This window comes from Tachyglossus aculeatus, chromosome 20 (assembly GCF_015852505.1).
Source record: "Tachyglossus aculeatus isolate mTacAcu1 chromosome 20, mTacAcu1.pri, whole genome shotgun sequence".
NCBI lineage: Eukaryota > Metazoa > Chordata > Mammalia > Monotremata > Tachyglossidae > Tachyglossus > Tachyglossus aculeatus.
The window spans coordinates 14147885-14161245 of NC_052085.1; the positions used below are offsets into that span (position 1 = coordinate 14147885).

A 13361-nucleotide genomic window follows, 5' to 3' on the forward strand; every position below is an offset into this window, starting at 1 on the left:
GTTAAGTGCTTTTTAAGTGCCAGGCGCTGTACTAAGCGCTGGGGAGAATACAAGCAAATCGGAATGGACACAGTCCCTGTCCCATGTGGGGCTCACAATCTCCATCCCTTTCTTCCAGATGAGGGAACTGAGGCCCAGAGAAGTGAAGTGACTTGCCCAAGATCACACAGCAGACAAGTGGTGGAGTCGGGATAAGAACCCATGACCTTCTTCTGATGCTTCTTTATTGGGTAATATTTTTTTTTTTGTTCTCTAACGTTTAACTAAAATTTTTCCAGGGAAATCCCTTTACTCTCCGGCTATTCTCATCCAATGTCTAAACTTGAATTTGTACCACCATTTTCAGCCTGACAGCCCGATGATCATGGCGGAAAATCAAAGGAATGGGTAGGGCAGACATAATCCTGAAAAGGGACTAGTTCTGATGTCCAGTGTTTCAGCGTCCAGCGGAAATGAACATTTCTTTCCTTCAGACTGTCACCGTGAGTGCTCCTCTATTTATAAACCAACACTGACTATCCAGAAGAAATGGAGGCTGATGATAAAATCAGTTAAACATTTGCACACGAAATACGGGCCAAAAACCTGGGATGGCGTATATATCCAGGAATAAAAGTAGCACGAGATTTAGTAAACTTTACAGAACCTGGGAACTATAGGCTGGGTGTTTTTTGTTCATTTGCTTGGGTTTTTTGTATTTGTTCTCAAGGCTATGTGCCAGGCATTGATCAGGTTGGACACAGTCCATGTCCCACATGGGGCTCACAGTCTTAATCCCCATTTTACAGACGAAGTGACCGAGGCACAGAGAAGCAAAACGACTTGTCCAAGGTCACACAGCAGACCCGGAATGAGAACCCAGGCCCTTCTTGCTCCCAGGCCCGTGCTCTATCCGCTAGGCCATGCTGCTTGGAGGGAACTCTCCCACGCGCTGAAGTCAGTGCTCTGCACGCTCTAAGCGCTCAATAAATACCACTGATTGGTTGATTTTAATTTCTTAATCATCTTGAAGAGTTACCATGTTCACTTCCATCTCCATCAGGATCCAGTTTTAAATTCTCCGGTGGTAGCTAGTGGTCATGTTTCCAAAAACAAATTATTCTAGCTAGTAATTATTACATTAATAGGATTTGCAGCTGGGAAAATGCCAGTCGCTTATTTACCACAAAAATCCCACAGTGATCCACAGAGCCATCTCTTCCCCGCAATTTCCCCAAACGGGACACTCCACCCTGTGAACTTTGACTGGAGAGCAATCTCTTCCCTTTGCTCCTCCTGTATCTACTACTGTTACAAGAGCAGATTTCCAGACCCACCTCCCTGGGGACCCTTTGGTCCTCAGACACAGAGAACTCACTGGAACTTTCTGCATCGAGTCCAATAGGCTGAGTTCTCTCATTCTACTTAATAATAATAATAATAATGGTATTCATTAAGCACTTACTATGTGCCACACACAGTTCTACGCACTGGGGGGGATACAAGATGATCAGGTTGGACGCAGTCCCTGTCCCACGTGGGGCTCACACTCTTAATCCCCTTTTTTCCAGATGAGGGAAATGAGGTCCAGAGAAGTGACGCGACTTGCCCAAGGTCACACAGCAGACATGAGGCGGAGCTGGAATTAGAACCCAGGTCCTTCTGACGCCCGGGCTCTATCCGCTAGGACACGTGGCTTCCCTGCTTCTCTTGAAAGGTGATTAGCGCAGAGGCAACACCAATTTGTTCTAGAGATCAGCAGGAGGGAGAAGGACAAAAAATGGAAATCAGAAAAAAGCAGTTCAGTATGTTTTCAGTGATTGTCACTGGAGAGATCTGAGGTCGTTGCTGCTGGCTCAGATTTGGAAGATGGATCTCCATAGTCAGCCGACAAAAGAGACCCTTTCAAGGAATGCCAGACCACCGAGATGACAAGCAGGAGACGCCCCAAAATCTTGAGCCGAAGGAAGAGGATGTCTGGTGCGGTCGGCCTCACGGTATCGGTCAATGCCAAATTTCCTTTGCGTTAGAAGTTAAAAAAAAATCAGGCCTTGGGCAGAAGCATTCCTAGAGTTCTGTTTGACCTATCTCCAGACTTCAGGAGCTAATTTTAGTCCAAGTTCCGTACCCATTTGCCTCCTGTTCTGGGAAACGCACACACACAAAACACACACACACACTCAAGTATGCGGTTCTTAAAGGCTTAAATCGGTGATCGCTCATACTGGCGTTTCTGAACCTGTCCCACTGTAGCAGCGTCTCGCCCCGGAGAGGCGACAGTTCTTTGAGTAGCCGAACACAGGCGGGAGGATGGAGTAATGGTTGCTGCTCCATTGGGTCAACATGGTTTTTTTAGAATGAGGAAGGGATTTTGTCGCCGGGAGTCTGGTCGCCTCGTTGGTTCGGTAGCTCGAGCCCCACTTAGGGGCGAGGAGGGTGGATTCTGAAACGTGGTTCTGACACAGCCCTGGCCTCCTCTGAGGAGAAAATAAAACACCCAGTCAGCATCTGGAATGACCAGTAATACTAATAAGGTATTTGTTAAGCGCTTGCTCTATGCTACGCACTGTACTAAGCGCTGGGCTAGACACAAGACCATCAGGTTGGACACAGTCGCTGTCCCGCGTGGGCCTCGCAATCTTAATCCCCATTTTACAGATGAGGGACCCGAGGCACGGAGAAGTGACTTGCCCGAGGTCGCAGACAAGTGGCAGGGTCACGATCCGAACCCGGGTCCTTGTTCAATTGTATTAGTTGGGCGCTTATTTTGTGCAGGGCACTGTACTGAGCGCTTGCACGCTGCTTCTCTGGCAATTTTATGCTTCTAGTAGGGTGATATCCAAAGCCTTTCTACTTTTTGTACAAATGCTTCTGTCGTACCCACTGAGGCGATTGGCAAATCAGTTAACCAAGAGAAGCAGGGGCGGCCTAGTGGAAAGACAAGGGGCTTGGGAGTCAGAAGGACCTGGGTTCCAACCTCCACTTGCCTGCCACGTGCCTTGGGCGAATCACTTAATTTCTCTGTGCCTCAGTTACCGCATCATAAAATGGAGATTAAGACTGTGAGCCCCATTTGGACTACGGACTGTGTCCAACCCCACTGGCTTATATCCTCCCCAGAGCTTAGTATGGTGCCTGGCACACAGTAAGTGCTGAACAAATACCATTTTTTAAAAAAATTTAAAGTCACTGCTATATCAATCCAGAGGAAGGATAAATGAGCCTTTGGTGAGATAAAACACTGAATATCTCTTCTAACAGCAAGCTACTTTAATAATCCAAAACTCTCAATGCAATTCCAATTGTGCACACACCAAACGACACTTATGCATTTTCACATACAATTGGCAAAATACGGACATATTCGTAACTCAATTTATTTATATTAATATCTCTCTCACCGTTTAAGGCTGTAAGCTTATGAGCAAGAATGTATCTACAACTCTTAGATTGTGCTCTCCCAAGTGCTTAGTACAGTGCTCTGCACAGAGAAAGCGCTCAACAAATACGACTGACTGATTGAAGGGAGCGTTTTCACTCAAAAACAGTGTATCCTTAGCAAACAAACAGCGCAAGCACGGACAGCCAAACTGACTAGTGTATCGGCTCATCTTTTGAATGTTTCAAGAGCCAGATGCGAAGGTTTAATTGCTTACTATCAGTCAGAAAAAGTGAGAAAAAAACAGGATTGGATGGTATCCACAGTGCCTAATTCATTAAACGCTGGCAGAATCAATCAAAGGTATTTATCGAGTGCTTACAACGTGCAGAACACTGTACTAATTGCTTGAGAGAGTATAATACAACAGAATTAGTGGTCACGTTCCCTGCCCATAATGAGCTTACAGTCAAGAGGACTACTGCACAACTTAATCAATCGATGGCATTTATTGAGCGCTTACTATATGCAGAGCACTGTACTAAGGGCTCGGGACAGTACAGTACAACAGAATTAGCAGACACACGCCCATAATGAGCTTCCAGTCTTAAGAATGAAAAAGTTAAGATGATAAATGAGCTCGTCAAACCCCGGGCGGCGGTTTATTAGAAACAGAATGCTGCAGAGGCAATTCAATTCAACGGACTCCAGAAACACATGCCACGCAGACATTTTTCCAAGCCACACTCAGGCAAAAGACTTACCTGGATAAGGCCTAGAAACATTTGAGGGTAAGGATTAAGATTCTCCTAGCATTCACTGTTTTCTGTCAAAGTTGGCACAGCACTGCAAAAAAAGCTCTGCAGGAAACACCAACGGTTGCAAAAGTATGACAGCACACAGACAGATAGTCAACCTGCCCCATCTGTGCAATCCCGTTACCTAGCATTGAGCTAATTACGCTTCGGAAGCTCCCAGAGATCCTTGAAGAAGTGGCCCGTCGAAGCCCGGCACAGCATTTACGGTGGATTTATGTTTCATAATCTTCTGCAAGGATGAGGAAAAACACTGAGACTGCTGCGTGGATCAAAGGGATCCGAACGAATGTCTCGAGGCGGCCCGCAAAAGTCCAACGACCGAGGGGATTCCTGACCTCCACTTTTTACTGCCGCACTGGCGGGCTAAAACCTAGAAGATTTCAGAGCTGGGGATATCGGGCTGCTGTCCTTGGGGCCAATTCCCGGGGTTTGCACCAAACCTCCCTTGCAATAAGAACTGATCGCTTGGAAACGGTTACCCTAGGCAGGTAGTCTTCTCATCTTTTATTGTTTGGTGTCTGGGAATTTCTCTTGGTCCAGTCATATGCCAAGAGGATGACTCACCAAGGTACCCCCACCTATTCCTGAATCCGGGAAGAATCCTGAAACCCCTGGAGACCAACTGATTTTTTCAGCGAGATCCCAGACAAAGTGCTGAGAGAGAGAGAGAAAGAGCCTTTTCATTTTCCTAAAACTGCTGCTCCCCTGGGCAGCAGGAAACATGTCTACCAGTGCTTGGCACATAGTAAGCACAAGTACCAAAATTTTTATTATTACCATCTCTGTTGTAGCGTACTCTCCCAAAGTACAGTGCTCTGCACACAATAAGCGCTCAATAAATACAACTGATTGGTTGCTGCTGCTTTACTGTCTGTCTCCCCCTCTAGACTCTAAGATCACTGTGGGCGGGACATGGGACTGCCAACTCTGTTGTACTGCACTCTCCCAAGGGCTTATTACAGTGCTGTGCACTTAGGAAGTGCTCAATAAATGTCATTGATGACGACGCTGCTGTTGAACTAACCTGAGGATAGTTAACAAAGATCAAAGTTAAAATTATAAGCTCATCGTGTCTGCTGACTCTATTGTACTCTCCCAAGCTCTGCACATATTAAGTGCTCAATAAATACCACCGATGATAATGATGCTGCTGAGGACAGTTAATAAGGATCAAAGTTAAAAGTAGAAGCTCAATGTGGGCAGGGACCGTGTCTGCCAACTTTATTGCAGTTTCCCAAGCACTGAGTACAGTGCTCTGCACACAGTCAGTGCTCGATAAATATGATTGATTGACACCTCCCACATACATCTAATCCACATCAGGGATCAGGCATTGGTGTACCAGGAAACTCAGAAGGGCCTGAAATATATATATATATATATATATATATACATATATATATATATATATATGTTTGTCCATATTTATTACTCTATTTATTTATTTTACTTGTATATATCTATTCTATTTATTTTATTTTGTTAGTATGTTTGGTTTTGTTCTCTGTCTCCCCCTTTTAGACTGTGAGCCCACTGTTGGGTAGGGACTGTCTCTATATGTTGCCAATTTGTACTTCCCAAGCGCTTAGTACAGTGCTCTGCACATAGTAAGCGCTCAATAAATACAATTGATGATGATGATGAAAAGAAAGCCCAGTGGTCAGGCCTTATGATGCCCTCCTAGGAGCTTAGGGGTCAGCACTCTGTCTGCATTAGCCACGGGACAGTCATGAAAGACCCCAGAAGCCAATTGACACAGAAAGAGCTCAATAAATATGACTGAATCAAAGTCGACACACCATTCAAGCTCCTCTAGAAATAGCTGCGAGAAAGAAAGCACAAGGGGATTTTCCTGCTGGCTGACAGCAGGAAAATTCCAAGTCATTGGTGGGAAGGGGGAAGAGAGAGAAAGAGAGACAAAGAGAGACAGAGAGAGAGAAGATATGGGTGTAAAAGTAACTCCCAAATCCCACAGTAAAGAGCTTTAGAGGGTAGCATTGAAAGTATCCAGACGGAAGGGGTTCAGCGAGCGGAAGTCACATGTTTTGCTCCTCCTCTGCCAGTTTCTCAATCAAAGAATAAAATGCCTTTTAAGAGAAATGAAAACTTCCAAGTCATCGTCAAATTGGGGTTTGTAAACTTCCCCCAAAGATAGTGAGAAAATAAAATGCATTAAGCGAATGCAGTCACGGAGAGTACTGCTTCATTTAAAAAAGGAACTGGTGTCTTGGGCAGTTTTGTGGGGGTTTTTTAATCGGGGTACATGAGCAGAAAAACTAGCTGATGGAGCATGTTAGTTGTGTCAGATGAAGGTTAAAGATCATCCAAAGTTTCCTCCAAAGCTTTGCAGAAATCTGGGGGTTGGGAGATGGAGCAAGTGTACTTTGGTTTCCTGATGCTTGTTCTATGATTGAAATTAGAGAATGTACACGTTGCTCACTACACCCAAAGCTGAGTTTTCTAATGATCTGCAAATAACCCTGCCTTCAACCGCTGTAGAATTTGACAACAAAACAAACAAAAAAACCCAAAGTCAATACGGAAAGTCCTCTCTAGCTTCTGTAACAATTAAAAAGCCAAAACACATTGGTAGCCTAATCCAGTTCTAGAGAAACTCAGTGGTATTGTGGCCCAATTGTAGAACGTGAATTCTGTTCTAAATTTTGAAAAATTGAAACCATTTCATGAGCACCTCTGGGATTATTAATTCATCCGAGATGCTATGAAGTACGGTATGAAGATGGAGCTTGGTTACTTATTTTCATTCTGATGGCCTCAGGTGAGGAATTTTTCTGAGTGCCCTAATTTTTTTCCTTGAAAATGAAAGGAACTGTTTGATTTTTTCAGCTAAAAAAGGTGTAAAATGTACGAGTCAAAACAAAAACCCACCATCTAATTCCCTTTCCAGTTTCATAGTTTGTTACTTGTCTTCCTCATAAAAACAAGGTCTCAGAACAGTCATCCCTGATTTACCCTGGTTGAAAGTTAATACTGATGATAATAATTGTGATATTTGTTATGCATTTACTTAGTGCCAAGCACTGTACTAAGCGCTGGGGCAGATAAAAGGTAATTAGGTCCCATATGGGGCTCACAATCTAAGTAGGAGGGGGAACAGCTCGTTGTGAGCAGGGAATGTATCTGTTCATTCACTCATTCAATCGTATTTATTGAGCGCTTACTGTGTACTAAGTGGTTATTTGTTAAGTGTTTGTTATTTTATTGTACTCTCCCAAGCACCTAGTACAGTGCCTTATACGCAGGAACTGCTTAATAAATACGATTGAATGAATGGATGTACAGGTACTGAATCCCATTTTGCAGATGAGGGAACTGAAGGAGAGAAGTTAAGTGACTTGCCCTTGGTCACACAGCAGAGAAGTGGAGAAGGCAGCATTAGAACCCAGGACCTCTGAATCCCAGGCCCATGTTCTCTTTCCTAGACATGGCTGCTTCTCAGGGGACGGATCAGAGGAAGGACCTGAGATTCAATGCTGCAACCAGCGTCTCTGGAGAGTTTGTAGAGCGTAGAACAGTGCTTGGCACATAGTAAGCGCTTAACAAATACCATCACTATTATTCAGAAAAGGTCACTTCACTTCTCTGGGCCTCAGTTACCTCATCTGTAAAATGGGGATTAAGACTGTGAGGCCCGTGTGGGACAGGGACTGTGTCCAACCTGATTAGCTTGTATCTACCCCAGTGCTTAATACATAGTAAGTGCTTAACAAATACCAAAGTGCTTAACAAATACCATAAAAAAAAAGACCACGGCCAATCCAGCACTTAGAAGAGTGCTTGACACATAGTATGTGCTAACAAACGCCATGATTCTTTATATATTCTTCTATCTGCTTTTTCCTTCTCAAGGCAGTTGCTCTCCTACTGTGACTATTACCAATTATTGAGTGCTCCTATTATGCTCTTCTCCACCTCTAGAGAGATAAGGAGACTCAATTCCTGCAGCTCAGGGCCAGGTTTTGTAAATGACAATATTTTGGCCCAACATTCTCAGAACACCTATAATTGCCGATGGACTCGACTGTAATAATTTGGCAGCCAAGCCGAGCCGGCAACAGAAAAAGGCTAAGATCTGATGGCCGGCTTTACTCGTGAACAGATATCGAGTATCTCGAGAATTTGGTTCTGGATGAAGAAGTTCTAAGTGTGTAGCAAGTTGCTGATTGACCATGGGTTCATGTTACTAAATGACTTCAGCTCTGGATATTTTGTCAGCTTGCTTTTGTTTTTTTGTTTGCCACTAACACCAATCGAATTTTACAAAAATAAAAAAATGAGAAAAATCTTAACCCGATGAAAAATGAAAAGGATAGAGGTGGAGTGATTACCTGATTTCTTCCACAAAAAAGCATCAGTTATAGCAGACCGCTGTTTAATGATATAGTGCTTGAGTTACCACTGAAAGTTAAAAATTCCACCCCATCAAAAATCATTTTGTCCAAAGGTAAAATCACTTTTTCACGCAGTGGCCTGTTGATTCAGTACAGCTCACTACAAACACACGATGTGTCTTTGTAGTTAAATACCATAACTTAATATTCATTGTACTTCCCAAGCGCTTAGTACAGTGCTCTGCACACAGTAAGTGCTCAATACATACTATTGAATGAATGAATGAATAAATATGTACAGTAAAGGATATGTGTGTGAGAGTTTTTAAATGGCTCAAAACGAACCCCACTAATAACTTTTCAAGAAAAAGATATGGTACGAGCAGTAGTGTAATAAGATCAATGAACCTTTTGTTTTGGTGTCTATCGAGAAGCTTAAAATCACTTACATGAACCAATGAAAGGAGAGGGAATGAGTTTCGATAATACAGTAAAACACCGAATGTCCTTTGGATACATTTCCAAGCATTTAGAAAAGGCAGAAAAAAAGTCACCTTGTGTTCCATTAGAAACTTAGGCTGCTGGAAGTCTGAGAAAGCATAAAGATGGTGGACTGCTCAACAGAAAGGCACTGACGCTTAGTCTGACATTCGCAGAAGGTTCAGGAGGTACCCGGGTACGTCATTTAGGGTAAATAAGGTAGTGGACATTTAGGCAGAGCGGGTGGGAAGGTGGAAGGAAATGAGGAGAGGGAAGAGAGAAACACAAGGGGTGAGTGAGATTAAAAGCAAACGACTTTCTAGTGTGGATTAATATGGAGTAAGCAAACTGACACTGGCATTCTTGAGGCCCCCGCCCACCCCTAAAAGACTTTTTTTTTTTCATTTTCCCTGGGGTCAGTCGGAAGCGCTTCACCTAGTTCAAAAGCCTTCCAGTTTTATTTCCTTTTAACTGACCTTCCCTTGGATCAGATACCCAAATTCAGAGAGCCGACTGTCTAGAAATGAAGAGGAGTTGGGTCTCATCTGGGCCAAATTCACTGAAAACTGGATCAAATCTCTATTCTGGGCCCAGGAAGGAAACCTACAGATCTGTACTCATTCAGATCACCAAGTGCCATATTGAAAGGCAAGGATAGATATAGCCTCAAAGATAGTTGGTGTTTTCTTTTCCAAATTGAAAAAACACAAGCGGCTCCTTCGTGTGGGTCACAACGGGAACCTCTAGACCTTAAACTTGTTGTAGGCAGGGAATGTGTCTGGTGTATTCTACCCCCCCCAACTGCTTAGTACAGTGCTGTGCACACAGTAAGCGCTCAATAAATACCACTGACCGGCTGGAAAGAACCCAGTGGTGGCCTGTTCTTACTTGGGTGGAGGCTGGCAGACCCTCAAACCCACTGAAGGAGATTAGGATTCGGAGAGCTGATGCCCATCGCCTCTCATCTCCTGCCTCCCTCGCTACAAGCTGGAAAAGTTGGCATTACCCTATTTGTGGAGGCCCTGGTATTTCCAGAAACGCCAGCAGGAGCTACGAACTGCTGCTACTAAAATTCTCCAGGGGTGGATCAAAAAGAGGGGTCTACTCAATTTGTTCACAGGGCGGGATCGCCCCTGCCCCACCAAGGGATTTATTTCTCTTTGCCTTTCATAGCTTGGACCCCTCTTCTTCTGAGGGATAAGGGAAGCGGCCTGGCTCGGTGGCTACAGCACGAGCTCGGGAGTCAGAAGGACCTGGGTTCTAATCCCAGCTCCATCACACATCTGCTGTGTGACCTTGGGCAAATCAAGTCACTTCACTTCTCTGGGCCTCGGTTCCCTCATCTGTAAAATGGGGAGAGTGTGAACCCCATGTGGGAAAGGGACTGTCTCCAGCCTGATTACCTTGTATCTACCCCAGCACTTAGAACTGTGCTTGGCACATAGTAAGTGCTTAACAAGTACCATTATTATTATTTTGATCCAACAGAATCCATAAGCAATAACAACAGTGATGTCTGTGATATTTTCTCCACTAATCTGAAAAATCGGCCCATTCCATTTGGACGTTTAGGAAGTTTGGATTTAGGACACTTAGGTGGAAAAAGTAGAATAACCTAGAATGAACCAAATGGTCCTGTCTCCCCGCCTCTTTTTTGGCCCCTTTCTCTCTCCCTCATATTCTCCTCTCCTCCTTCCCTCCTTGTTCTTTGTCACCCCACCTCAGGCTCTCCCTCACCTGATCTTCCCTACCCCGACTCTCCTCGCCCCTCTTGGCGACAAAGTCATGAGAAAAACTAAGCCCTTCTCCTCTCCATTGGTGGTTTCTGCCCCTCACCAGCCTCTCTGATTGACTGAAATACGATTGATTAGGAGAGAACGATATAAGAAGCAGGGCTATTAAGACATGATTGGATTATCCTGTGGAAAAATATGTTTCTTGTTCATCAAAAGCTGCGAGTTCTAGGCTCCCAAATGAAACCCAGAGGGGATCCGTTTGGAAAAGCGGATTGCTTCTGACAAGTCACCAATTTTTTTTTTAAGAAGTTCGATAAAATCAGTTTGGCTTTTTGGTTTTGTTCTGGTATTCCCTTTCTGGCCCCATTATTTGGTCCACTGCCCAATCTTTTCCCCCTTGAAGGAGGCAGGCTGAAATTCATCAATCCCTCTTTTAACTAATTATTTTACCAACAATGCATGGGACTTCTAAATCCTTCTAAATCTAAATCTAGACTGTGAGCCCGCTGTTGGGTAGGGACTGTCTCTATGTGTTGCCAACTTGTACTTCCCAAGCGCTTAGTACAGTGCTCTGCACACAGTAAGCGCTCAATAAATATGATTGATTGATTGATCCTTCAAACTAGGGATGTGGTCTCTCTGATGGATCCTGGGAGAAGGGATTTTTTACCTGGATTCTCTCTGTTGCTGTAGGCCGTAGCTGCCTGAATAGAACCTTTTTGAGCACATCTGGAAGAAGGCTAACAGTTATTAGCAGTATGATGGCCATCCAGGCAGGGCCACTGGACAGCATTTGTATGAACACATAGTACATCCTCTGATAATTGAGAAAAGGCCTAGAAGGTGAAGAAAGGGAAAAAAAAAATACGACGGTTAAGAAAAGCATCTGGTCCCAGCCTTAAGAAAAACATAACATCTTTGTTCTAAACCCACATATTTTTTTTAATGATATCTGTTAAGTACTTACTATGTGCCAGGCACTTTACTAAGCCCTGGCGGAGATACAAGCTAATCAGGCCGTACACAGTCCAGGTCCCACATGGGGCTCACAGATTTAATCCCCAGTTTACAGATGAGGAAACTGAGAAGTGAAGTGACTTGCCCAGGGTCACACAGCAGACAAGTGGCAGAGCTGGGATTAGAATGCAGGCCCTCTGAAAACCAGGCCCGGGCTCTTTCCACTAGGCCACGATGCTTCCTTCACAGGGAGAGGCTGAGTAACCCATAGCATTGATCCATAAAGTCTGATCTCTGTGTGATTTTTTTTTAAATCTGGTGCTACTATATTTTTGCTATGCTATCATGGACATAGGGCTTGAGCTCTCTGGCTCAGCCATCACTATTATCTGTAAAGTGCATGGCCAAGTGGAAAGAGGCCTGGGAACCAGGGGCCCTGGGTTCTAATCCTGGCTCCTCCCCTTGTCTGCTGTGTGTCCTTGGGCAAGTCGCTTCACTTCTTTGGGCCTCGGTTCCCTCATCTCTAAAAATGGGGATTAAGACTGTGAGCCCCATATGAGTCAGGACCTGTGTCCAACCCAATTATTTTGTCTACCCCAGCACTTAGAACAGTGCCTGGCGCATATTAAGTGCTTAAATACCATTATTATTATTATTATTAGAGTCCTCATCTGTAAAATGGGGATTCAATCCCTTCTCTCTCTCCTACTTAGACTGTGTCCGACCCAATAATCTTGTCTCTGGCCCAGTGCTCGGCACATAGTAACTGTTTAAAAAATTCCAGTTATTATTATTATTATTAGCAGGACTCTATAATACCAATTTCCCTCCCCACCGCCCCCAACCCACCTCATGGAGATGCTGGGAATGAGGAAAATAGGATAAAAAAAAAATGCATGACAAAGAAACTGGACCAGCTCTGAAGGACATGAAGGAATGAATCAGTATGCAGGAGATGTAGAATTTTCTACAGCGCGCCATCAGAAAAAGAACGGCTATGCTAAGGGGTGCTCAGTGCAGAATGATTTCTGAAAAAGAAAAAACGGGACGTCTCTCGGCAAAGGGAACAAAACCTGCCCTTGGCCAAAAAGGGAGAAATGTGGTTCTAGAAACCCCGGTGGCTAAAAGGGTTCCAAGATTGTAAGCTCCTTGCGGGCAGACTTCATTTCTACCAACCCTATCGGACTCCCCACATGCTCAGCACGGTGCTCCGCATACGGTAAGCGCTCATTAAATACACTGATTACTTGGCAGCAGCTAGCAGTGCATGTGGGAATCCCAGGAAGCAGGAATTTGGTATGTAAAATGGCTCTCCGGGATTTTTTATAAGAATTTGAATGCCGGAGTGGGATTCAGTTGGGAAGAAGTAAGTGAAACAGTCATCCCTTTAAGTTTCCCAAAAACAAAATCAACTCGGCCAAGGGATGGTCAGAGGTAGCTGGATTTGGAAGAATGATAACGATGGAGAAACAATATTTTCTTTCTAGGAAAGTGCAGGGGGTAGGGGAGAAGTTCAGGAGAGTTTCAAATGGGGGAGAGGGTAAATCCATAATAATAGTAATTATGGAATTTGTTAAGCGCTTAATATGTGCCAAGCACTGGGGTAAGATATAAGGTAATTGCATTGTCCCACATGGGGCTCTTAGAGATGAGATAACTG

The 13361-nt window shown here is 44.2% G+C and overlaps 1 protein-coding gene across 3 annotated transcripts in view; it reads right to left on the reverse strand.

The window, feature by feature from the left end:
• Positions 1 to 1593: 1593 nt before the first annotated feature.
• Positions 1594 to 13361, reverse strand: part of ATP11A (ATPase phospholipid transporting 11A) — a 130717-nt gene continuing 118949 nt past the window's right edge. For 2 of the 3 annotated variants that reach the window (XM_038761810.1, XM_038761809.1), the window contains 2 exons: positions 11415 to 11580; positions 1594 to 2456 (listed from right to left, as the gene is read on the reverse strand). In XM_038761810.1, the coding sequence (XP_038617738.1) occupies positions 2199 to 2456; positions 11415 to 11580 (424 nt within the window). In that variant the 3' untranslated portion in view covers positions 1594 to 2198. Of the gene's footprint in view, positions 2457 to 4331; positions 4406 to 11414; positions 11581 to 13361 lie in introns of those variants that run through there. The other variant, XR_005455207.1, reaches the window with a different exon arrangement.